At 49.6% G+C, this 27732-nt stretch overlaps 1 protein-coding gene across 1 annotated transcript in view; it reads right to left on the bottom strand.

Moving 5' to 3' along the window:
- NRDC (nardilysin convertase) overlaps positions 1 to 27732 on the bottom strand; it is a 2150332-nt gene that overhangs the window by 1541615 nt on the left and 580985 nt on the right. The window contains exon 2 of the mRNA XM_078670713.1: positions 22835 to 23187. Coding sequence (XP_078526839.1) covers positions 22835 to 23175 — 341 coding nt within the window. The 5' untranslated portion in view covers positions 23176 to 23187. The remainder of the gene's footprint in view (positions 1 to 22834; positions 23188 to 27732) is intronic.

Here is a 27732-nt window from a genome sequence, read left to right as displayed (position 1 = left end):
TATTTTGACTTGTAATTGCATTTATAAAGTGCTTACTTCCCCTGACGAGGCATCGAAGTGCTTTCTCGGTGAGGTGCACGCTACTACAGACGAGAAAAACATGAAAAGGGGGTTCCCTAAGTACCAGGAGAACAAATTTCTATTTTCACTTTCAGCTAGCCCACACAACCAAAAAGGAGAAAGATTTGTTCAAAGGATTTTTAGTTTTATTTTTTATATATATATATATATATATATATATATATATATATATATATATATATATATGTCTAGATCATTTTAATAGGAAAATAATTTCATTTAAACAGTGTAATAACATCTGAAAAACATTTCATAATCATATACAAAGGTACAGTATAAAAACTAGGACACAGTAATAATTCAAGAAGGCACACAGTCCATTCACTCATCCACTCAAGCACACCTATTGTACCATCAGATACATACACAAACATTCACATACATATCTATCACCACACACAAAGAAGTGCCGACGCGCGTTTCGGACAAGTGCCAATACAGGCTTCCTTCATCAGGGAGCACTTGGAATAGGACATACAGACACAGTGAATGTCGTCTGACACAAGGTCCTGGGAAGCGGTCCTAGTAACAGCAAGGGTGGATATTCAAAGGGCCCTCAAGAACGGGGCCACTGTAAGATTTCAGATGATAAGCAGGAGAGAGGCCGCATCACCATAGATGGGAATCCAGTACACGAATAAATTTGATAGGCAATCAGAATCGGAACATCAAAATTTGAAATGTTTTTTGAGGATCCAGCGAGAGCTCAGGGAGGGAGCTGGAGTGACCAATCTGGGTCTCTTAAATGTTCCGATTATGTCTGATGACCAGACTCCAGGAGGCCATAATTTCAGGTGGTAGGTCAGGATACAATATGAGGCAACCCTTTAAACAACGGTCGGTGTCATCCCTCTGAGATCGGGGAAGAAACACCAAAGTGACCGGACTCGGATCACAGTTTCAGCGAGATGAGCGGCGGTGAGCCTTGGATGACGGAAAAACAAGCCTGGTCCGGACACGATGACAAAGGCGGTGTGACTCCTTCTCCATGCGGCGGCAAGATTCATGGATGAAATATGTAACTTATGATTCACTTTGTGATTTCAAATAAAGCTTATTTTGACTTGTAATTGCATTTATATAGTGCTTACTTCCCCTGACGAGGCATCGAAGTGCTTTCTCGTGAGGTGCACGCTACTACAGAACCCAAGAAGTATTACTGTTGAATTAGTATAGTGAAATATGAAAGTAATTTGAGTTATGGATAGGTTAGTCAGTTATTTGGATTCAGAAGGATAGGGGAGGTTTAAAAGAAGGAAAAAGGTTTGCATTTATATAGCGCTCGTTACCCCTGATGGGGTGCCAAAGCGCTTTTTTGTAGAGTAGCACCGTACTCCGGAACCCATAAAGGATTAATAGTGAATTAGTATAGTGAAATATAAAAGTAATTTGTTTGGTGGATATTAGTCAGTTATTTGGATTGACAAGGATAGCGGAGGGATAGAAGAGGGAGATAAGGTGTGCATTGTTACCCCCAACGCGGTGTTGAAGCACTTTCTTGGTGAGTAGCACGCTACTCCGGAACTATGGGCTAAAAAATATCAAGCTGCAAAGTTTAGCTAAAACGCCAGGACTGGTTCCCACAGTCATACATGTCACCTGGCCACTTTGGGTGCTATGGTAGCCTTCTATTGTGTTAAGGCTGGTTCTCATGGAAACTCTCTTAATAGTATGAGCTGTTGACGTTTAAATAAAAAAAAAGTTTGTTCTCAGTGGCGTAGATTAATGTGGGGTGTTTGAGGTGCTACACCGCCCTAATAAATGTAAATAATTGGGTACAGGTGCTTTCAGTTGGGGTAACGGGAGGCATCTGTCGGATTTCACAAGAAAGTTTCACATACAAAGAGACAAAAACGCACACATAAGGAGAGGAGCCAAGATGGCGATCGGAACGGTCGCATAACCGCCTCGCTCCGTGATCTCTTCCTCCCCGCCACCTATCCTGTATTTTATCCTGCTCGGGGTGTTCCGAATTTGGTCACTGAGGAAGAGCCGTCACTTACCATCCTTTTCCGGGGCTCTGGCGTGCAGTGATTCCGGCGTTCTGCCCTGGTCACTTTGTTGGCCTTCCCGGCCCTGACGCCGGGGCCTCGAGTGCTGTGCCTGCCCGGAGATGATCGGAGTGCCGGCGGTCCGGATCCGGTGGAGAGACCCGATGGTGGGAGCCTGAGAGCTGCGGGCCGGGACCCCCGGGGCAGACCCGCCCCCCGCTGGTGGGCCACCCCGCATGTCCGTTCGCCTACCGGCCCGAAGAAGAGAAGCCGCGCTGTCCGGCACCCCTCAAGTGAGAAACCCACTCCTGTTAGTCCCGCCCGGGATCCGGTGCTGGGCTCCCCCCGAGTGCTGTGGGGAGCACGCCCGTTCTTCTGGTGACTCTCCTTTCTCCGCCGAGCGCCATCCGCCGCGGTTTGGCGGTGAGCCCTGGGGCCGCCGGTGCTCCTGATGGACTTGGAAGAACCTGCGGCGATGGCGGAGGGTGCTGTACTTAAGATGGCGGATGGCCCCTCGGGGTGTCTTTCTCCTGGAGACAGGGAGGTTGCCGCATTTGCTTTCTCCAGCCCTCGTTTGGTTTGGGCGGCCCCTACTCGGAGTGCTATCTGGTTTGCCCTGTCTGCTCTGCGGATCGACCTGTCCTTGAAATGTCGAGCCTTGGAGTTGCGGATAGCTGCCATGGTGGCTCCGCCATTTTGTGACGAAGTGTCGTCTCCCCGAATTGTACTGCCTGAAACTTCGCCGGCGGCTGTGCTGGGATCTCCGGCTGGGTGCTCGATTCTATGGGATCTAGCGGACCCGGTGCCGATGCTGCAGTGCTTTCTACATCCTGTTTTCTTTGCTTCGTGCTGGACGGCCCAGATACTGTGCTTGACCACGTGGATCTTTGAGGAACTTTTGCATTCTGACTGTTGCCGAGTTCTCCTGGTTACTTCTAGTTTGCCGGGACGTTGTTTTGCGGAGATCCCACCGGCTTTTCCTGACTGGTATGGACCCACTGTGTTCTGCTGTTTTTTGGCTGTGGCGGGGTTGGGAAGCTCGACTCTTCATAAAAGTGGACAGGGGTGATCGTGCCCGGATGTCTGTGGGACCCTTTTTACATGGCATCTCCGGGCCTCGTTATTCTGGATGGTTCCTGTTTACATCCTGGTGTAGGCTTTTCTTGACTCTCCTTTTCGACCTCGATTAGTGAATTATTGTTGCGGGGGGGTAGTATTTTATGTCTCGGTCGCTGGCTCCTCTCCTCTCTCTTTCTTCCTTTTCCTCTCCTTCCTTTTCTTATTCCTCTCTCTTTCTTTGTTATAATTCCCTTTCTCTTTTTCTATATTTCGGGTGACTCTGGGCGACAGGCACGCTGTTTAGTGGGGTAGGCCGTAGCCATTACAGTGATGTAGGGTGGGGGGGGTGTTTGTTATTTTAGTTTGTTTTATTCTATGGCCCCTTTTTTGCCTTTTCCAGGGGGTGGGCTATGTCCCTTGGTGTTTACTCCTCTGTTTCGCTAGCGTCTGCACTTTCTCCTTTTTCGGGGTGGGTGGGCTGTACGTGTGGAGTCCACTTTATTTGTTTGCTGGTATTCTTCCTCTATTCTGCATCTGGTATGGGCGTGTGAGGTCTTTGGGCTTTGCCCTACTGTGGTCGTCTGCTTGCGTGGGGGGCTATTTCCCTCCCGCCCCCCCCCCCCTTCTTTTCTGTATATGTTGCATGACGCGCTGGTAGATGTGGTTGCTGCCTCCTTTATATAATGTAAAATGAAACCTCTTTTATCCTGGCGCTGGCGATGTAACGACTTTATTTGCATCCATCCTGTATTTACCCTATCGTATACATTGCTTTGTTATTTTGATTCTCCTGACTTTGCGGCCGGCCCCTGTGGTTGTAGGCCAGCGCTTGTACTTATACGTGTCTTTCAATAAAGGTTTTTTAAAAAAAAAAAAAAAAACGCACACATGCACTCTCTCTCTGTTTTGAAAGTCTTCACAAATTATATTAGAGGGCTTGGCTAAGATGACGGAGTAGGACGAGCTTTCCTTCCCTCCGGCGCCGCCAGCTTATCGCGTTGTTTATCGCCCTACCCGCTGCCCATCCGAGGAATCTACGGTGCTCCCCGGTGTCTGTGGAAGATACAGCTCTCGGCGGTGTGCTTATTTTGAGCCGAGTGCGGCTTTGCAGCTGTCTCCCTCATTGTCACTGGTCCGGTGGGCCGTGTGGCGCGGAGCTAGGGGGGGCTGTCTCCTGGCCAGACGGAACAGACTGCCTGGTGAGCCGGTGGAGGTGCCGGCAGTGTATAGCCCCTTGGATTGCCTGGGACCTGCTGGGAGACGAGGCGGAGAGGTCTGGACGGGCCTGAGCCCCGGAACGTGGCCGCCATTTTCTCCCCCTGCGGCCTGGCCCGTGTGAAGCGTGAGATGCCTGGGTCTGCGGGCAGCCAGGGGAGAGGCAGTTTGGCGCCCAGGTCCCTGAGTGGCGGCAACGGTCGAGCCCCCCGCCGGTCGAGTGTGTGGTCCCGCGCCGCTGTTCCCGCAGCTGGTGCAGAGAAATGAGGAGCAGGGAGCAGCTTACGGCGACTCGGGGGTGCGGTCCGCAGATCGGCGGGCGGTCTGAAGAGAGGAGGTGACGCAAGGCCTCGATGGTGAGCTGGCGGTGGTGGCACTCCATGGGCCCTCTGCTCTGTGTCAGCTGGTGTGGTGTACCTGAATGGGGAGGGCGGGGGGCCTACCAGCAAGCTCCGTGAGGCGGGCAGTGTGCGTTGTTGTGGTGGGCCCAAGCACCCCCTCCCGCTGGGATTGCTGGACATAGCTTGTTGCCCCAGGGTCCCCTCCCCCCGGAGGGAGTGTGCGGGGTCCTTCTCGGCCCGGGCATCGGCAGGCGGAACCCCTCTCCACCATTTTGCTGCTTGGCGTCCAGTGTCCCCCTGGTGAGGGCTGGGCCTGGACTAATGGTGGCGGTGGGCGCTGCTGAGGCCTGTTCGCGCCCTGATTAGTTGACTGTAGTGGCTGGAGTGCAGATGAGGTTGCTGCCCGGTGCAGAGCTTGGTGACCTACATTTGTTGGAGCGGCGGGCTGCCTGTGTGGTCCTCCTTGACTGCCTGCTCAGTCCGTGTGTAAGCGGACGGTGGGGGCGGAGCAACCCAGTGGCGGGTAACGGAGTGGCTGAGAGGGTCTGATGGTAAACGAGGCAGCATCTGTGAGGCCTGCACAAATAACCAGACACATTTGTCCTTCACCAGGAACCAAACACCCTAGGGCTGCGCCTGACTCTCAGAGGATAGCGTTGCAGAGCAGTCTGAGGCTTACTCAAGGGAGGTGGTGTGGCTAGTAATCGCCATTTGCAGGTGCGCAAAAATAACACTCAATAATTGATTGTCCAGTCTGTACTTTGCTTTATAAAAGTAAGAGTACATTTATTAAACACATACACACCACTCAATACTATACACAAATTTACAAATATACATAAGCTGATGGAATTACTTTGTGAATTGCATAAAATCTCCACCCCTTCCGCGGGGGGGGGACTAGTACCACCACTCCCATGTATGCACATCATCTTGCCCCCAATGCAGTGAACTCGTCTTAACCTGGAGCGAGGGCCCTGCGCAGTGGCACCATCCCAGTGACAACCCCCCCCCCCCCCAATTACCTCAACAAGCCTTAAACAAGCTACACCTGCCTTGGTGACACATGACCCTGACTGAGCATCTCCTACTGACCATACAGTATGCACCTCTACATATTAAGGGCTAGTAGTCAGGGGTCTTCACCTAAGCGCAGCAGCAAGAATACCTGTTTACGCACACTTTAGAATGACAGTACTCATAACATTTGCATATCATTAGAATGCATTGCAATTACAGCCCCTAAAGGCATCATTGATAAAATCACAGGTTTATTTAAATACAGTCAGACACCTTAGCAGGAATGTCTAGCCACTTAACTCCACTTTGCTCATGACATCACCTTGCACCAATACTTCACATTGAGCCTCAGTCCCGCTAAAAGAAATAACCATTAATAACTGCATTTCAGTGCAATCACACCTCATCACCTCCAGGGGATGCCCTTCTGCAGACAACCCTCTTCGCTCCTTGATGCAATTATCAAAACACCCTCAGGTGAAAAACAAAAGTTCCAGCCCAGAAGGTGTTAATAGCAAGTTGAGCCCTGGAGGGGTTATTCTCTCCAATTCCCCAAGAGACTTAGGGTGGGACTTTTCTTCTTTGGGCTGGGGAGGCTGCGTTGCTCCTGCAGCTCCCCCTGCCCCTCTTTCAACAAATGAGGGTGACCCCCCTCCTCTGGGGACCACCAGTATCCAAGACAGCAGAGTTCCTAATGCCTTGCAAGGCATACTGGGGCGCTCCATGCTGATTTCCCCGCATATTAAATGAGCGGCTCTCCTGCTGTGCCGGGGAGAGCCGCGACATGTGCCCCACGCTGCTGCGGACGTTGATGGGAGGGTCCGGCCCCACCCGGACCCTCAGGCGAGTCATCCGGCTCGGGGGGCCCACCCCCAGCCGATCCGCTGATTTTCTGGGGCCCCTGGCACCTCTCTCGCTCCTCTCGGTTGGGGGGGGGTGGGAGGGGGGTTCGGTCCCCTCCGGGATGCCCGCATGCCCAATCGCTGGAGGGCAGGCTGGGGACCACACCCCCGGCTGCCCCCGCCGGCTTCCCACCCGGCCAGCACCCTCGCGTGCTGCTGCGGGAGCCAGCCACTCTGTTCTGGTCTGCCCGCTCCGGCGGGCAGACGCGCAAGGTTTCTCCGACCCTCGGGGGTGTGCGGCTGCACTCCCCCAGCATTTTCCTCCGTGTCGGGGCCCGGGGATGGGGTCCCAGGCCCCTGTACATCTTCTGGGGAGGGCGGTGGCACTGCCACACCTCCGCTTCACTTCGGGCCCGGGGATGGGGTCCCAGGCACCTGGACATCTTCGGGGGGGGGGCCACGGCGCTCCCTCGCATCCCGTGTCGGCAGAGGGCCAGGGTGGGCTCCTAAAGGGTAATCCTAAAGATGCTAAAAGGCAGGCCCAGGCTTAGGGATGCCACCTCACACCAAGTTCCCAGTCCCGTAGATTAAATGTAACAATCTAATGCATTATGGGAGTTGTCTTCCTGGCTTGTTTGCACTAGATCAATAGGATTAACACACCTGACACGTCTTGCAAAGGGAAAGCCCTGGGCTGGAAATAGGTGTCCTGCAGACATGTCGCAAGCTGGACTCACGGGTACACTTGCATATCTTGTTTGGGGCTGAGTCTTGTTTTACCCTTCCATATTTCATACACAACTTGCATATCAAACAGCTTTGGGGCTACCCCGTGGTCCAGCTTTCAAGAAGTACTGCAGTTCTGTGGACTGCGATGCCAGAAGGGCTGGGGCTCCTGGGGGATAGCCCTCTCTTATCAGCAGAGAAGCAGGCAGCTATCCCTGCGCTGCTCAGCCAAGGACTGTGAGATGTAGCTGCACTGCAGAGCGGCACGCGAGGCAGAGGGTGCCCCGGAGGAGGCTGCAGCCGAGGAGGCTTGATGGAAATGCAACATTTAGCAGGCTCTTCGGCTGTAAACTGGTCCCTGCTGCCGCCTGCTCCTGCCCCCCTACCTTAAAGTTCACCACCACGCTAGATTTGTGAAGTGATTGGCATGCTGGCACTGCCCGCTTAGACATTGGTTTCCTGGGGCAGCTTCAACGCTGGTGGATAAACTGATCACACGCAGACATCTTGGTGCTCCCCAGCCCCGAGACCTCTCTGGAGGGAGGAGGGGCTGGGAATCCTGCAGAAGGCGCCTCGCACTTTGGGGGACAGTACCCTTCAGTGTCGGGGAGCCCCCTCGGATGCGAGCACCCTGGCCCCGGGAAGGAAGTTTGCGACTGGAGCGGTGCTGGTGCGGCGGTGCGCTCCAATGTGATGGCACAGGATGTCTCTGGAGGTGGAAACCCAGGCAGCCGCCGAGACCTCTGCAGACAGCCCAGATGGGGAGGCGAGCGCCTCGGCAGACGCGAGGGAAGAGGTGAGCGGCGAGCACCGAAGGGCACGCGCTGCCCGCGCATGTGCGTGTGGCTGGATGTACGGAACATTTACATCTCTGAGGCTCTGCCTGTAAAGAAAATGTCAGGGCGTGCTGCAGATGTTGTGTCTGCTCTGCCCGTGAGGTCATGCAGTAATCTGTGTCTGCAGGTGTCTGTGCGCCGGGAAAGGGAGCTGCAAACACAAGGAGCTATAGACATAAACAACAAGCATTGGCCGCGCGCCATGAAAGAAATGCAGCCGCGCGGCCGTGAAAGCAATGCAGCCGCGCGGCCGTGAAAGTGATCGCAGGGACGCACTCTGTGGTGGGGGAGGGGCAGAACGAGGCGCTTGGGAGAGCAAGCGCTGTAAGGCTTAATGAGCCATGACAAAAAGCCACATGGCGTGGCTGCACGCGTAACTGCAAGTTTGAGGGTGCCGCTCGAACTTTGGGAGCAAGCAGTTCTTACCCACTCTGTCCGGGACTGTGCCTATTGTGGAGGCTGTAGCGATTTTCACCAGGCGGATTTACATCACCGGCGCACCAGCGGGACTGCGAGTACCAGGGATCCAAGCGGCTCCTCACACGCCGCACCTGGTGGCTCTTCCCGGCTGGCCGCGCCTCCTGCCTGGGAGGCTAAAACCGCGACTCGCGGCCCCCGCTCCGCGGGTGCCGCTCGAACTTTGGGAGCAAGCAGTTCTTACCCACTCTGTCCGGGACTGTGCCTATTGTGGAGGCTGTAGCGATTTTCACCAGGCGGATTTACATCACCGGCGCACCAGCGGGACTGCGAGTACCAGGGATCCAAGCGGCTCCTCACACGCCGCACCTGGTGGCTCTTCCCGGCTGGCCGCGCCTCCTGCCTGGGAGGCTAAAACCGCGACTCGCGGCCCCCGCTCCGCGGGAGCCGCTCGAACTTTGGGAGCAAGCAGTTCTTACCCACTCTGTCCGGGACTGTGCCTATTGTGGAGGCTGTAGCGATTTTCACCAGGCGGATTTACATCACCGGCGCACCAGCGGGACTGCGAGTACCAGGGATCCAAGCGGCTCCTCACACGCCGCACCTGGTGGCTCTTCCCGGCTGGCCGCGCCTCCTGCCTGGGAGGCTAAAACCGCGACTCGCGGCCCCCGCTCCGCGGGAGCCGCTCGAACTTTGGGAGCAAGCAGTTCTTACCCACTCTGTCCGGGACTGTGCCTATTGTGGAGGCTGTAGCGATTTTCACCAGGCGGATTTACATCACCGGCGCACCAGCGGGACTGCGAGTACCAGGGATCCAAGCGGCTCCTCACACGCCGCACCTGGTGGCTCTTCCCGGCTGGCCGCGCCTCCTGCCTGGGAGGCTAAAACCGCGACTCGCGGCCCCCGCTCCGCGGGTGCCGCTCGAACTTTGGGAGCAAGCAGTTCTTACCCACTCTGTCCGGGACTGTGCCTATTGTGGAGGCTGTAGCGATTTTCACCAGGCGGATTTACATCACCGGCGCACCAGCGGGACTGCGAGTACCAGGGATCCAAGCGGCTCCTCACACGCCGCACCTGGTGGCTCTTCCCGGCTGGCCGCGCCTCCTGCCTGGGAGGCTAAAACCGCGACTCGCGGCCCCCGCTCCGCGGGAGCCGCTCGAACTTTGGGAGCAAGCAGTTCTTACCCACTCTGTCCGGGACTGTGCCTATTGTGGAGGCTGTAGCGATTTTCACCAGGCGGATTTACATCACCGGCGCACCAGCGGGACTGCGAGTACCAGGGATCCAAGCGGCTCCTCACACGCCGCACCTGGTGGCTCTTCCCGGCTGGCCACGCCTCCATAGACCCCTGGCTATACAACAACGCCCCCGACGCGCAACGCGGGACGCGCGCGGGCGGGCGCCGGGCTAAGCCCGGGCAAAGGGCGGGCCGTTTTAGGCCGTTAGAGGCCGGAAGAGACCGGACCGGGCCATCCCTCTGACTCCTGGCCTCTCCTGTTTTTTGCTCTCGTATTTCCAGGTTGCTCTCCCGATTTGAATTATCATCATGTCTTCCAGAGGATCTCGGAGTAAGTCTGCCCAGCAGCACGCTAATACTCTTGAAAATTTCTTCTCCAAGGCTAGCGCTGCGGCTAGGAAAAATTCCCCAGTGAAAGAGTCACTGTTTGAAGTGAATACCGAAAACCTGTCCCAGGAAATTCTGGTTTCTCCGTCCAATGATGCCAGTACTCCAGTAATTCTTCATAACACTCACCTCTCACTCCTGGATAGCATTGATGAGACTATTGAGTCAGTGCTCCAACAACTTAGGACCCCGACAACCCAATCAAGGGACAGTCAGCACTTGTGTCCTTCCGGCGTAGTGGAAGCCACTCCATATGTGAATTGTGTGGTATTAACCGAGACAATGGAGGAGGGCCAGGCCTTACTGGCAACAGACTCTGTGGGCCATGGAAGGGCTCATCCGCCGAAAAGGAAAAGGTCAAGAGAGACAACAGGCTCAAAAAGGGCTAAAGTGGATGAGACTACCCCAACACTGGATGCCAGCACGGATATGTCGGCATCCTCTGATAGTATTAGTTTGGGATTTGAGTCTGACCAACCAGATTCACCTTGTGTCATAGCTGAATCAGGGCGTTTGGGTCCATTCATATTTGGGGGAGCCCCACTCAACCCTGCAGATGCTTTAATTAGTTCACTCACAGTCATTTTTAAGAACTTGCTGGAACCGCTATCTATGAAATTAGACTCCATAGATGCTAGACTTACAGCCATAGAAAATGCGCATATGCGAATCACTTCTGGAGGGGGGTTGGGTGCAAGCACACAGCTGGTTCCTCGAGAACCTGGGGGGAACGGTCATCTTACTGTCGAAACATCTACACAGTCCCAGACTGGGGTACCAACAGGAACTATAGTTAACCATACCCCCCCACTTCCTCCCTCACAAATTCGTAGGCCTCCTGTCCCGGCGCCAAGAAGATCTAAGCCACCAGCAGCACCTGAACCAAGGAGTGTGGGGCGTGATACTAATGTACCTTCTGGTCATATTGCCAGTCCCAATACCAGGCGTAGGGTGGTTAATCTGCCCCCGGAGGCAGTGCCCTACACGGCAATAATGGTGGGAGTCCCTGAGCTCACTGGTGGTTCCAGAGAGCCGCAGGACTCACTTCGCAATAAGGTAATTAGTTGGCTCAATATTAACAGACCCCTCCCCCCCAATATCAAAGGAGACGTCTTAATGGTTAGAAGGATTCCATGGATTGGAGTCACTCCCAAGAATAGGGTTGGGGACTGTGTCATAATTAGCTTCAAAAGCCCACTAGTTGCTCCCTACATCTGCAACTGGTTGGTAAGGCCGGATAAGTCTAGTATAGAACTAGTGCCACTTTCAGATTTTTATCCCCATGTGACTAACTTGCCCATGGGGAGGGAGCAGAGCTGGACTAGAGTGGGCTTTGCAATTGATGGCTCACGGTACAGACCCAAGCATAACCCAATCCCCGCTCTTGGTAATTTTGCCCACCAGAACAGATTTTCATGCCTGGACCACGTCGATTGACCACAATGGGGAGTTATACCAAAACATTCTGCAAAATCTCCCCATGCGATCTCAGCCAGAGCGGAGGATTTCTTCCACCCTGTAGCTGAGGTAAAGATCCAGGCTTTCCTCAATGAGGGGGGGACCTCAGAGGGATGTACCCAAGTGCAAGCGCGGGAACCACTCTGCTCAAGCTCTGTCCCTATATTGCAACAGGAGGATCTTGCTGTACCACCCATCTTGCAGCCTACGACATCTGGGCTGGGCGGTTTGGCAATGTACAATAGCGATACTGTGCCAGCACTAAGCGAAGCTCCCCTCCAACCCCAAGGCCTAGCACCAAGTGAAGCTTCCCTGCAATCCCGAAGTGCAGGGTTAGTTATCCTGTCATGGAACGTGGCGGGTATTATGAATAAGGTGGGTACTCCGGAGTGGGAGACCCTGGTCGATGGGAGTGACATTCTTCTCCTACAGGAGACGTGGGCAAGGGAACCACATTATATGAGGGGGTACGATATATACGAAATCCCGGCAAAATGGAATGGCAGGGGGAGACCTTCGGGCGGGTTAGCAATTTGGGTGGCGAGCCACATTGGGTGCCAGGTGGAGAGTATGGACACTCTCTCCCAGGACATCCAGTGTCTTCGCCTCAACTGGCCTGGTAAAGGGACTTGGGCAATTGTAAATGTCTACTCCCGACCAGTTGCTGTGGGCAAGGAATCTTCCACCTTAGTCGAACTCTCATCCTTTCTAGGTCAACTACCAGCTGACCTGAAAATCGTGATGGGAGGGGACTTCAATTGCCACTTTGAACCACTGGAGGGTCTAATGGAGGGACCATTTACAGCTGAGGATGATTATTGGGGAGTCCCACCCTCCTCCTCGCCCCATCCTAAAGCATGGTCCCCGCTGGCAATACAACTCACTTCCCTTACTTTGAACTTTGCACTGAGGGCGTGCAATGGGCGCACTCCCTCCGATACTCCATCGGTGTGCACATTTAACAGAAAGGGGCACGAGTCCAGGCTAGATTATATTTTTATTGATATATCCTTATGGCCTAAAGTGCAAGACTTCAAAGTGGTATCTAGAACAGATAGTGATCACAACTCTCTCTTTTTGGAAATTCAGCACCCAACCTTCGTTGTAGGGTTGGTAGCCACTGACCCCGGAGGCGATCAGAGGGATATACTCCTCACCACAAGTAGACGACGGGTGAAATGGGGGAAGTTGGTCAATAATGAAAATGCCATGAATAAGTTATATGGTATAGCACTTCCCATGTTTCAGGAGGTGGATGCTCTCATTAGTCAACCCAGACTCTCTGACTATAATGAGAGACTTTCCGGCATCCATCAGACTCTGGTCAGGGACCTTGCAGATGTTTTTAACCCGGTGGTGCCCGCAAGAAGGAAAGCTACCCGTATTGCGACTTGGTATACTCCTACCTGTAGGAAAATCAAGTCAGACCTACTTTCAGCCATTAAAGAAGGTAGTGATAGGGAGAGGGTTGCAACCCTGAGGAGGGAGTACAAGTCTGTGGTGGCCAGTGCTAGGGCTGAGTGGGATTGGAACCACTGGCAGGAACTGTTCGAAGCCCTGAAGTGCAGAGACTCTAGGAAGTTTTGGGCTCTGGTAAATAACGGTACTGGGGTGCTCACGCCTGCGGTAGAGCCTAATATTGCCCCCTCTCTGTGGGAGGCCCACTTTGGGGCATTATACCATGCAACCACACTATGGCCCGATGGGTTGGCGGCGGATTTTCCCTGTCCCTCAGAGACGTCCCTGGAATTTTCTCTAGGTGAGGTGAAGACAGCGCTGGAGTGTCTGGCTTTGGGGAAGGCACCGGGGTTGGACAAGCTTCCCGGGGATCTGTTTAAGCACCATCCCGATATCTGGGCCCCGTACCTTCTCATTTTATTTAACGCTATACTAGGAGGTATGGCGGTTCCTTCCTCTTGGTTAGGGGCCGAAATTGTCCCAATCCACAAGAAAGGCTCCCCTCTAAATCCAACTAACTATAGGCCAATTAGTCTTATAGATGTCCCCCAAAAGCTCTTTGCGCGTCTTATTCTGAACCATCTACAAGACTGGGTAGAGGACAATGACATCCTAAGTCCCCTGCAGGCTGGCTTCAGGAAGAACACGTCGACCATGGACCAGATCTTCCGCCTCGTCCTCCTTTATTGGAAGACCGTGATCATCGAGGGGGGAAGACTGTACATGGTCTTCGTAGACCTGAGGTCAGCCTTTGACCTAGTCCCGCGCAGAAAGCTGTGGGAGGTGCTGGGAAAGCTGGGAGTTCCCCCCCAGCTACTTAACATCTTAGTCAGGCTGCATGAGAACAACTATGCGCAGGTCAGGTGTGGGAAAGATGGCAAATTGTCATCAAGGTTCCCCGTCTCTCGAGGGGTGAGGCAGGGTTGTGTCCTGGCACCAACCCTGTTTTGTTTGTACATCAACCATGTCATCTCCCACCTGGAAAATGTCAATAACAACGACGCACCTTGCCTGGCAGGAAGGAGGGTACCGGCAATTATGTTTGCCGACGACACCCTCCTTCTTTCCAAATCCCCCATGGGGATTCAGAGGATCCTGGATGGATTTGGACTTTTCTGTGTTCAGCATGGGTTGGAGATAAACACAGAGAAGACAAAGTACATGATTTTTAATCCACCCACCAAAACAAGACCTAATCCTACCCTGGGGATGGCCAGGCTCGAGAGGGTGTCCACCTTCATATATTTGGGGGTGACATTACAGGAACACTTATCTTGGGACCACCAGATAGCACGCTCAAGGGTAAAACTTTCTCAACTGTCTGGTGCAATTCTGAAGGTGGCCAATTCTTCGTCCTTTAAGCCTGTGAGCCCGGCACTCGAAACTTATAGGTCCCAGGCCAAGGCAGCGGCCACTTATGGCTGTGAACTTTGGGGACATAAAGCGGCGAGGGATCTGTCTACAGTTGAAAACAGTTTCCTAAGGCGTTTATTGACTCTTCCGCGTGCAACGCCACTTCTGCCCTTGAGAATGGACCTGGGCCTACCCCCTATTGCAGAGGAGCTTGTGTCTAAACCAGTGAAGTTTTGGCACAGGCTTTGGTCCACGAACGAACTGCACCATTATAGGGAGGACCTCACCCATGTCATGAGTCTTAATTGTGGTGAAAAAATTCCTTGGCTTGTCTTTGTCAAAAAAGAACTGACTTCAATGAATCTCCGTGACCTTTGGGATGACCCAGCGCGAGGTTGTCAAGCAATCTCGCGCAAAGCCCTGTCAAAAATCTTCAAGGACAGGTCACTTGCACTTCTGGTAAATGCGCAACACAGTGGCACCCTTACTCTGCGATTTTTAGAATCCAAAAATTCATATATTTTTGAACCTTTTATGGATTTTATTTTTCCCATCCTGGCCAGAAAACTTTTTGTCCAATGGAGGCTTGGCACGCTGCCTACTAAAACCTTTACATCCAAGTGGTCCAATACGGCCGATAAACTTTGCCCATGCTGTAAAACCCACTTGGAAGACGATCTTCATATCTTGTTTGTGTGCCTCGCCTACCAAAGGCCTAGGAAACGCTGGATAGCACCACTTTGCAAAAACCTAGGGTTCAGAGAGTATGCACAGGCATACAGGATTTTGAAAACCAGTACCCTGGGTCACATCGTGTTTGCCGTCTCAAAATTTCTTATGGCTATATGGTTGACCAGGAAAAAAATGATTTGTTGAACTCTTTTGAATTTCTAGTGTCTTACTATCTCTATGCCGGGATGGAGTATTTATAATATGTATTTTCTCTGAAACATGATGTGTATTTTAATGTATGTGCTGTTTTACTGTCTCTTTTATGGTCTATATGACCGAAATAAAGAATTTTTGGATTGGATTGGCAAGTTTGAGGCCAAGCAAAGCTTGTGGTAGCACTTTGAAAAGCACTAACTAAATGTCTAGCAGTGCAGCGAATGCGCTGGCTCAGGTGAGACCTAAAAAGGGTTACTTAAAGTGTTCAGATCATGTACATTACAAATATTTCAAAATAGAGGTGATTTACTCAAGAGACACGCTCCAGTCTTACGACTGGATGTGTTAGGTTGGAACGAAAGAACAGCACTTACACTTTCTCTCTGCAACAGATGGCTTCGGCAGTTTGCATGGGCAGCTTGTATTTTGGAAATTTTGGCTTTCCTCGCAGCCTGTCAACTGGACTAAAACAACGATGATCACATGGATGACAGGATATATTTGCCCCAAGACAAACATTATATTACATGCTAAAACCAAACCTGTAAATACTATTTGTATGACAGTTAATCAGCAGATAAAAGCAGGCATGAAAGCACAATTAATATACAACCAAAATATGCCAGACAACACACTCTTGCATCCATGGCACTCCCATCAGTAAAAAGGATAAGCGTCCTAGGATGAGTAGGAAGTACTATATGAAAGTTCCTTAAACAAGCTCTTTAACAATGGGACTAGGGAAGTCATACAAACCTTCTATGCCATGGACACTGGGTGCTATTAAGTCACATGGCTCCACAAAACCATCAGGGAGCATGTAGGGGCCTCTCTAACATCCCTCAGAACAGCCTGGAAGGATGCAATGTACGTCCACTGCACGACTCAGTAAGAACATCATGGCACTAGAATCCCCACAGAAGGTCTCTCGCCATGCAAGATTTAAAATCACACAATACATTATACTCCATAGAGAATACTTAACACCAACCAAACTGAATCGAATGTTCCTAGAGGCACATCTCATATACCCCAGATTTCCTTCCAACATTGCCGATTTGCAGCATATGCTCAGGTCATGTCACATCCTAGTGCACTACAGGCACACAATACAGGCCTTACCTTGCCAGTCACTGAACTCACTACCCTGAACACGTGGGCAGCAACTGCCCTAAGCATCTACAAAAGAAGGAGAGATCACAAGGTACGAGTATGATTTGTACACCTAGCCTTACTGTTAGCCAAACTGACCCTCACAGTACACTGGAGGGCTGACCAGCCTCCTGCAGTCACACTGCAGCATAAGGAGCTCCTCCAGTGGGGAGAAGCTGAGTGAGTTAACTTGCAGCATAAGGAGGCTCAGAACCTCAGTAAGAGAACCACAGCTCACTCTGGCAGGGGCTCCATTAGACCTTGTCTGTAAATTTGTGTACCTAGGCCTCACACTTACAGAACACCTGGGGTGGCAAGCTAACATTAAATAGCGATAATTAAAAACCGAGAAAGTAGTGGGAGGTATTCTCAAAATGTCACGCAATATCGCCCTATTCTACCAGCGATTCAAATTTACAATCTTAAAGCCTTGGGGGCTGCTGCCTATGGTGCCGAACTGGGGGGATATCAGGGTACAACCTCATTGGAAATGGTAGAAAATCACTTTATGCGACAGCTGGTCGGTTTACCAGTAAGCACTCCCTTGCTCCCACTTAGACTGGACCTAGGGGCTAGAAATATTTCAGATAAATTGGCACTGCGCCCCATACTCTATTGGAGGAGGATCTAGGTCACACCAGAGCAATCTGTCTATCGACAGGAGTTAGAGGAACTCCTGCCCCAAGTGGGCTTTAGCAGAATTCCATGGCTAAAGCATGTAAAGGGTACCTTAATAGCCACCAGCTTTGAGGGTCTATGGAATACCCGGTCCATGCTGGGGCTAGTTCCAAAGCACATATTAAAACTGCATACTGGTGATATAAAGACAAGCATTTACAATGCAATATATCTCGCATTGTTAAAGTTTGAGCTATTGGCATTGTAAATGACAATGCATTTTATTCATTTGTTTTTAAAACCTGCAATTGGTACATAAACACGCACTTTGAACGTATAGTCCTTGCTTACGATGAGCAAGGCTGGCAGTAAAAGGGACTGTCAGACTTGCTCCTCATAAGCATGGACTATAAGTACAAAGTGCTTGTTTACGCACTGATGCAAATGAATAGAAGGCATTGTCATTTACAATGCCAATAGCTCAAACTTTAATAATGCGAGACCTATTGCATTGTAAATGCTTGTTGAAATAGATATTGATCTCATCATCATTGTTTGGGACCACAGTGGACAATATTCAAGATCACTGATCATGACATATGTGAGCCCCCTTTCTATCTTTAGAAGGGTGTATCCCTTTGGATGCACAGGAAATTGTAGTCAAGAGGAGATCCCAGGTGATGAGATTTACCACCACGGTGGGCTGATGGGATTTAGCCCTTCACGGACTTTTCGGACCAAAACTTGTTAGTCTGTTGCTGTTCGATTTTTGTTTTTGCTCTTTAGGCCAATAGAAGTATCCCAGAGTAACCTGGAGCATAGGTCGACGTCCCAAAGTTTAGTGTTTCACACCTGTTCTCCGTCCTTTGAAGCCACGGCAGGAAGAGTGCATCTTAATACAATGTTTAGAGGGTTTTTTTTTTAAATACAACAAATAATGCCATGTTTTGTTTTATATTTTTGTATTACATTAATTTTCTTTGACAAGAAAAAGATTAAACCCATATATGAAAGCATCTTTTTCTCGTCCTTGCCTGGCCCCATCCACCATAGAGCATAAATAACTTTTCCTACGTACTTTCACTTTATTACGTAATTACGTCTGTTTTTCAAACACTTTTAATCTGTTTAAAGCTTATTGTTGCTGTACTCACTCTTCTAAAGCTAAGCCGTGTTCCACCCTGCTACCAGTAAAGAGAGAAAATTGGACTGGTTTACAGTCTCTGGGGCTATCCTGTACTTAAGGGGAAATTAAATAGGGCCAGGGCATTATGCAAATAATAAACGTGTATACAGTTGCTGTGCGCCCTATTGCCACTAAGCAGATCAAGGAGCTGTAGGGTTGCACCTCTGCAGTGAGCTGCGATCGGTCCACACATTACTACAAGTTTAAATAGGCTTCTTTTTTTTTTTTTTAAACTTAACAATTTACGACCTGGCCGTCTAGCAGCTTCTTTCAAAGTCAACCACAATAAGGTTACAAATAAAAAACTACAAATATGGCATACATTGTAAACTGCAGCGATAATAAATTCATCTGAAAAAAATCTCCTAAACAGCAGTGCATAATTTAAAAATTCAGTTTCTAGTGATTGCTTTAGTTAGTACTAATTTTCAATGCGTGCCAAAATAATAGCTGATTGTAACAACACATGTATACAAACAACTGATAAATCGTGGGACTAGTTGTGAGGGAGTCATTTTTCTGATTGACAATGTTTAGAGAGCACACTATGAGTTTATCCACTTTGCAAGTGCATAATTGCATACATAACAGGCAGACAGGCTAGAGGGGTGTGAAATCCGTTTCAGCCCCAAAAGGGGTCACTGTCTGACCAATATGTGGCCCCTTAAAAATTCCTCACCCCTGTTCATGACTTTCGCTGTAGATTATTCACACCATCGGCGGATGCAGCCTCTTTGTTAAGCCATTCCCTGGTCGATCTGAATGGAGGTGAAGCTGCGGCATGGCAGCCTGGATGCCGAGGGCAGACAGCGAAGACTGATATGGGTAACAAGGGAAAGTGAAAGAGCTGCGCTGTAGGCATGCCGTGAGCGTGCACATCGGGGTGCCCTGCAGCTCGTGCCCAGTGGCGGCGGCTCAGCCAAGGGCCCAGATGAGCCACAGCACATGCACCTTGTGCATCATTCTACCAGTAACAGCGCTGCAGGGCCGGTAGGAGGAAAGCACGCCATGTTTGTTGTTGAGGGAGACGAGCGGTGAGGGGGCAGGAGGGGTTTGTGTGTGTGTGTAACAGCACTGCAGGCCCCGTAGGAAGAAAGCGCGCAATGTTTGTTGTTGAGGGAGACGAGGGGTGGGGGGTCTTTGTGTGTGTAACAGCGCTGCAGGGCCGGTAGGAGGAGAGCACGCCTTGTTTGTTGTTGAGGGAGACGAGGGGTGGGGGGGGGGGTTTGTGTGTGTAACAGCGCTGCAGGGCCGGTAGGAGGAAAGCGCGCCATGTTTGCTGTTGAGGGAGACGAGGGGTCTGTGTGTGTGTGTGCGTGCACGCACAGTTACTGCATGCAGCTGGCTTGTGAGGACGGAAGGGGGGCAGGAGATGTGCACGGCGCATTCACATTTCCAGTTCGTCCTGTGCGTGACCATCTCCTGTCTGCCTTGAGAGGCAAGTCAGCAACAATAGGTCTCGCTGGCGACAGCGCTTCGCGCTGCATCCCCAGGTGCGAGACCTAATAAACGTATGTATAGCCAGTCAAGTTATGGAGCCCTAACAAATCACTATCTTACAGTTAAGGATTCCTCCAAGCTAGAGGACTTCCTGGACGAAATAGAACCTCCTCCAGCCAGGAGCCTCTACTTGCAGTTCCAATATGGAATATTACCAGTCTGGGCTTTTACTGCAAAGTGGGAGCGTGTATTATGGGCAAAGGAGTTGTATTGCCCAGCCTGTGGGGATCAAAAAAAACATTGAGCACATTATCTTTTTCATCCCAATCTATGTGTCGCAAAGGAGGTGCTGGATTATTCCGCTCTGTCAGAAACTGGGAGTTAGGGAACATAAGGAAGCACCTAGGATTCTGAGATAAGACACATGCAGGTTGTCAATCTCTCTTATGAGTATATGGAGAATAAGGTACAAGTTAAGCATCCCTTATAAGAAACTTGTATAAGTGGTAGACAGTAACAGACGAACCGGTACCAACCACAAAGCAAATACCTACCACAATATACCTTTTTTGTGAGCTCCGCGGACCCCTCCGACACCCTCTCTCAGTTCACAGTTTCATGTTTACCCTTTGGTACCGAAGAGTAGGCTCCTACATATTGGGAGCACAAACATGGGCATTAACCAATGAGGTACACCAGAATGGAGTGGGGGTCTACATATCAACCCGCACATTTGCGGAAACCCACATATTCAGGCACCCGGCATTAGTCAGCCCACTACATCTCGCACTAGATCACCAGAGGAGTAATACCCATGTACAATGTGATGTTTCTTACTTGAACAATGTGATGTATAATGAGATGGATGCTTCATAATGTGCTTATATTGCATGACTGCCTGTGTGCACCTGACATAACGTCTGACTTGCAAATGGGTAATGCTGTACCATGGAAAATAAAACTCGTTAAAAAAAAGTTACACAAAAAAAAGTGGTGGACAGTAACGTGGCAGCTGTACAATCGCTGGAGAATAGGAAAGCTAATACTTGTTGTATAATAGGATTAAGATTAGAGTTTTTTTTTATTCTTTTAACAAGTGAATAACCTATTTTATTGACTAGAAAGCCACATTTGCTTAGCTTCAGGACGGCTGGATTTGCAATTGTGTTAACAATTAATTTAAGCCTAGGGAGGTATTAAGCACCCCCAAACAAATTGCATTAAATCCTTGCGATATTCACTGGTATTATAATCATTGTATTGAATTTTGGAGATTTATACTGTAAAAGTCAAATGTTTTATGTATATTTTATTCCATGTGCTTTTATGGCTTATACACCGAAGTTTAAAAAGTAAAGTAAGCAACATACTGTAGAGAGTACACACACAGGAATAATATCCGGTCTAAGAAAAGTCATAGGAATGACTGAAATAGTATGCCACCACGTCTGAAAGCTATCTGTGCATTCCATAGACTAAACTTCTCCCGGGTGTGCTTACGTTACAACCCAGCTGCATGGTTCGAATGCAGTGCGAACATTCACATCATGCAAGTCCACAATCAGGACAAACCATAGGACACACCTAGATATTCATGTAGCTGTCACCAATCCTGCTAAACCAATCCCGTTTGTTTCTAAGAGGCCACACAACCAACACACAAAGAGATCTGCCAACTATCAGTAAGATTTGATACTTTAAAGCAGTGTTAACTTTTCACAATATAACAGCTTGCATCATGTTCCACAGCAATAAATCCATCCCTGCGGGTCCTCATCACCTCTCAATTTGGACAATTCAAAGCATGATCAACTCTTATTTTGCTAACTGCCTGCATCATAGAAGACTCATGCAGTCCATCCCTGAGGGCTGCGGTCCTGTCACTCACCATGCACTTCAATATTGTCTCATACAGACTATCTTACAGAGATAATATTAAACTATCTTGAAACAAGATTCTTGAATACTGTATAAAACACAGGGCGTGTGTTGGTGATGTCGGCTGTCACCCAGGAATTCTATAAAACACCTGCAGAGCAACTCCCAGCAACCATCTAGTCTACACACCAGACACTCTTATTTCAACCGTTAGACTATTAAACGCTGAGAGCCAAGAAAGTATAAGAGCTTCAATTTGATCTCTTACGCAGGACAGCCTCACAGTGTAGCTGCTACCTGTCCTATAAAGGTGCGTCAGCAACTCGTCAGGTGTATGAAGAGTTTTACAAATTCAATTAAAAGCAACATCATGCCACAACACAACCAATACACAGTAAAATAGCCCACCAAAGTAACAACAAACTTTATCCCCCACTCTCCTCCACCTTTTCACCAATATTAAGCAATTGGATTTGCATTTGTATAGCGCTCACGAGTCGTCTATGCGCTTTTTCAGCGAGTAGCACACTATTCCGGAACCCAAAAAAGGTCACATTTACTGTTTTAACTCCCATTACACTATGAACGGTATCAACATTTTGACATGAAAACGTACACTTGGGGGTTTCATATATGAATCGCTGACTGTATTGTGAGCACTGTGCACCCAAGGCGCCAGGACCCTTCTCAGAGATTTGATTGCTCAAAGAGTCCTCAGCTATTAAAGCATCGTGAGCACATTGAGATTCACATGCATACAATACGCATCTCAACCGCAGTCTATTGTTGTACATAAAGTTGCCTCAATACATTTTACAGTCACTCCGCTGCCATGTCATCAACCTAGGTCGTCCTCAGTCTCTGAAGTACTTATTATCTCAGAATGCTCTACACTGCTCCAATTCAGCTGCAAAGTGTTACTGTTCAAAACACTGTTGAGAATAAACGCAAAGGACACGATAAACACATCCTGTGCTTTTGTTTATGGGGGGGGGGGGGGGGGAGTCTCGCGTTGTAAGCGGTTGACATGTAATTCTTAGTGGTCTCCCACTACATGTGTACAGTACAGGTTGGAGTCGCGCGTGACCTTCGCCTGTACCTCTTGGGGTCTCTGCGTGCACAGTTTTGGCAAGCTGCTGCATGTCCCGGTGTAAGAGTGGCGATTCTGGCTTTACAGTACTGTCATGTGTGACACACGTGGTCCTGCTAGCAGTCTGTGTATATAGGCATACCGGTGCACGTGCTTTGTACCTGTATTGCTTGGGGTCATTGGGGGACTTGACGATGTCTAAGTTGTCTGGTCCTTCTCTCCCGGGGCCAGGTCCTTCTCTCCCGGGGCCAGGTCCTTCTCTCCCGGGGCCAGGTCCTTCTCTCCCGGGGCCAGGTCCTTCTCTCCCGGGGCCAGGTCCTTCTCCCCCGGGGCCCGGTCCTTCTCCCCCGGGTCCATGCCCCGGCCCACCAACGCAGGCATCAAGGCAGTGGCAGCAGCCGACACTCTTCGGCATGTTCCTGCCGGGCATGACGGTTGAGGAGGCGGTGACGTGTCGGTGACGCACTTGGCTGTAGAAGAAGCGTGCGGCGCTACGCAGCATGCACTGTTTACACTGCTGTTCTCCAAACGGTGGACGCTGCCGCCGCTGTCAAGTGCACTACAGGCAGAGGGAAGGACAGGAAAGGAACGACTTCTTTCGCCGGTCCACGCAGGCGCACTCGCACAACCAATGCAAAGTCACCATTCACTCAGCCAAATCATCCCGGACAAACCACCTATAGGGGAGCGATGCCGATTCACGTGGCCAGGCGTAGCAGCCATAGACAGCTGTAAAGGATTGAACGTAAACTTATAGTGATCGTGTGCCGGCGGCGGCCATGTTGGGTGTAGGAAAACAGCCTATAGCTGTACTGTTAATGACTTTATTGACATTTCTAGAGTGCGACTGCTATCGAAGGTGTCCTGGCGCTGTATTTGATGTCCTGCAGTGGCCTAAACGCGAAGGGAGTATTAATTAGTCAGTGAATAGCCATGTTTTCAAGGCCTTCCTAAATCCAGAAGAGTTGTCATGTATCTAAGAGGCAAAGGGAGGTCATTCCATGCTTTGGCTGCACCAACCAAAACTGAAATTAATACTACAGCAACCCAAGAAATCATCAGTCCGTGAAATACTGGTCAAGCTTAGCTACTGCATTTCAGCGAACTTCATAAAACTGGTTGACATTTTATTTGTAGTGTCTGTCAAATCTTGGAATTAATAATCGATTTGAACAAAAAAGGGCCTCAGGGCTACCTGTTTTAAAAACAAGCATTGGCAATGACAATTGGTTTCACCTATGTGACATCTATTTGGCTTTCACAATAGGGGTAGGACACGCACCACTGGAGTGAGGAATAAAGGTAAAACAGATGAAAAGTTGTCGCGTGCAGGCTGGGGCTTCGCTCTCTGTACCATCAAGCGTTGAATTTAAACAAATATAGCAACTCCAAACATGAACGCATTGTTTATAAGATTGGTGATATAATAGTGTTCTGAGCTTTACTACGTGCACAGTTTTTCTTCCTTTTCCCTCACTTTGGTATATTCATTAGATATTAATGCATGCTAGTGATGCTTAACACATCGCTATGATTTAGGATATATAGAGAGTTGTCCCCCATAATCAGCTTGATTATTTTCATTTCACAGATACTTCCCCTGATGAATGGCTAGGAAGGCCCTAAGTGCATAGGGATATGTGATAAAGCTGTCTGACACATGTATGAATTAACATTGGAAAGCTTATTCCTTGTACAAATGAACAACATAATTTGACAAAGAAAAAGTGATTCATGAAGTAAAAACTTTGATGGATTTAATTCATGGTTTTGAATAACTTTATTATACCCTCGGGTATTCAAACACGCAGTGCGCAGGGGGACAACCCCTACTTTGGAGTTGCTATATTTGTTTAAATTCAACGCTTGATGGTACAGAGAGCGAAGCCCCAGCCTGCACGCGACAACGTTTCATCTGTTTTACCTTTATTACTCACTCCAGTGGTGCGTGTCCTACCCCTATTGTGATCTATTTACCTGTCTGACTCAGGACACTGCACACTTTTTTCAAGATGAACTAAGACAACATCACTAACTAGACAGAATCAAAAGCGGACACTTTTGCTTTTACTACAGAGGATGCCGCAAAAATGTATGGACTGATTAGAGATGACACCTCTCCTTTATCCAATAGAAAAAGCAAAGAAAGCAACATTAAACAACTCCTCTATTTACTCAAAAAAGAAACAAATCAAAGACTCCATGTGAGCACCTTGGTGAGGTACCACCGTGCCCAACGTATCCCCAGGGGCCTAAGAGTCCCACTCAAACCGTTACTTTGCAGAAATAACACACGTTTCGTTGAGAGATGGTACGCTATCTTAAATAAGTGCTCGCTCGATCTCATCTTGCTGATAATCGAAGAGTTATCCAAAACTCTAGAAGAACTCAGTTTGGAAATTAGCAACATTAAACCTAAACTCACTGACTCAATGGAAACAACTGATTATACAAAAATGTTGGAAGACCTCAATAATCAACTCGATAAATACACCCAAGATATTCAAGAACGTAAAATACGGAAATACAAGAGGGATACCATCGATTACAAACTCGGCGAGGTACACACTTGGGCAGAAGTGTATGCCCGCCGACGTCAACCCAAAGCATATAATCTGTATTCTGCCACCGACACTACATCATCTGATAGTGATGCTCAAACACAGAAACAACCCACACGTCCTAGCACAACCACTGGACAAGTCACAACTACAGAGTCTGCGGTTCCTTTTTTGGAAGAAGGCCCAGACAAGCAGGAAGACCCCAGAGGGGCAAAAACAGCAGAAAAAACAAAAGAACCAGAGAAAAAGGAAAGATGAGTAAAGAAGAAATAACTGAATTCAATAACTTAGTGATCAACATCTCTACACACGAACTCACCAATCTGGAAATAAAAACCTTACAGAAAGGTCAATCGTTTGTGCCAACCACCAGTTCTAATACCTTGGAATTAGAGGTCAGCTTTTTTAAGCTAATGAGAAACATTAGATTGCAACATTATTTTGAAAATATGACACCAACTATTTCACAACAAGATAACATTCTTTTGGGCCTACGCCCTCGAAGCACCTTTTTGGCTCCTGTAAGCCACAAGATAATCGATACTTCAGGAAATTTGGTTAAACAAGACATTACATCATTGCATTTTCAAACCAAATTAAAACATTGCAACCTAACTATGAAAGAGCGGAGTATACTTAGGAAAATGGCTGAAAATCCTGACATCATTTGTCAAAACGCTGATAAAGGCGGTGCACTTGTAATTATGGACAGTACATTTTATGATCAACAACTCATGTAGATGCTCTAGCCCCTGAGGTTGTACCGCCTCAGCATACCCCCACAATGGCTTGCACTTCTGGGTCTGCGCAGCAGGCTGCAGCACTGGTTGGTCCCTCTTCTTCCTCTACTGGTATGCTGTTGCCCAGCAACAGTGTCCTGAAGGTAGCGGGGCAACAGCCTGCCAGTCCTGCCCCCCTAGCTACAAACTAAACGGGGCCCAAAAACTCGCGGGCCAAAGTACCGCGGTCTAGGGAGGACCCTAAAGGTTTCCCAGAGCAACCTAGTAGAAACAGCTTTAAACCTGTTCCTACTACTCAGCAGCCCTCGCAGCCTCCCTTTGAGGCTGTTAGACTCCCCCCCCCGTAAACCTTCCACCAGACTGTCAACCTTATGTTGCTGTCCTTATCAATGTTCCGCCATTGAAGGCTAACCAGCATGAACCTTACCAGGTGCTTAAAAATAAATCTATGCACTGGCTAAGAGCTAATAGACCTCTCCCTAGCGAGCTGAATGGCCAGATACTTAATGTTAGGAGGGTAGGGTGGGTAGGAAACGGTCACAAGCAATTCCAGGGGGACTGTGTGGTGGTGAATTTTAAGGATGCCAGGGTTGCTCCATTTATTTGCAACCAGCAGCTAGGCCAAGGAGGGGAGGGTATTGGAGTAGTAGATTTGAGCTACTTTTATGCTAGACCGTTAGGCATATTAAATGTCAGCCATCAAGGGTGGGGTGGGAGGCTAGACTCCTTTTTCCTGGAGAATTGCCTTTACCCTCTGTCCTATCCACCAATCGTATGGTTAGGGAACCATAGGAGGGCGTTTGGCTACTGAACTGATATTTGCTCCCGGGACACACTCTCTCGATTGAGCCCAGTAGCTGCTCCAATGACCCGTGTCCCAGGCACATTTAGCACCAATCTTCCATTGCAGCCTGATTCAGGTAGTTCCTCCAATTCCTCTCCCCTATGCTCTAGGTCGTTACTAGATCTGGCACCTAGTTTTGCTGTTACTAACATCGGGAGGTCCGTGAGGGAGGGCTCACCACTAATTACTTCTGGGCAGGTGGGTATATTTAGGTCTGAGTCCCTCATGGTCCCGGCTGTGGCGGATTCAGTATTTAGGATTCTTAGCTGGAACGATGCGGGTATCTCTAGGAAGCTGGACCTACCTGATTGGAATACCCTGGCGGAGGCTCACTCAATCTGCATCTTTCAAGAAACCTGGAGCAGGGAACCCTGCCATAAGGTGGGGTACTCATCGTTTTTTATACCTGCAGTTCCCTCCTCCACAGGGAAGGGACGCCTCTATGGCGGCCTTCTCATATGGGTTGATGTCTCGCTTGGGTGCCAAGTCGTGCAGCATGCGACCAATTCCCCTACTCAAATCTCACTCAAGGGGCCTCAGAGAAGGTTTACCTTGGACATTATTAACATCTATGCTAGGGGGTCGAAAGGAGGTCTGCAGTCACCCACTATCTCAGGCTTGGAAAATCTCCTTTGTCAGTGCCCGGCTAGATCTCATGTCCTGGTCGCAGGGGACCTTAACTGTACGTTTGAGCCCCTTGCGACGGAGGACATCCTGGGCTTTGCCGATGAAGATGCCAGGAGTGGAATACCCTCATTAACCATTCCACCCATTAGGAGGTGGTCCCAACGGGCCATACAACTTAATTCGTTGACCCTGGAATTTGGCCTGAGGGCAGTGAACGGGAGGACGCCCTCGGATCCCTTGGGAGCCCACACCTATAACAGGCCGAATCATACGTCGAGAATAGATTA

Source organism: Lissotriton helveticus, chromosome 1_2 (genome assembly GCF_964261635.1).
Source record: "Lissotriton helveticus chromosome 1_2, aLisHel1.1, whole genome shotgun sequence".
Classification (NCBI taxonomy): Eukaryota; Metazoa; Chordata; class Amphibia; order Caudata; family Salamandridae; genus Lissotriton; species Lissotriton helveticus.
This window is presented reverse-complemented; position numbering and strand designations above follow the sequence as displayed.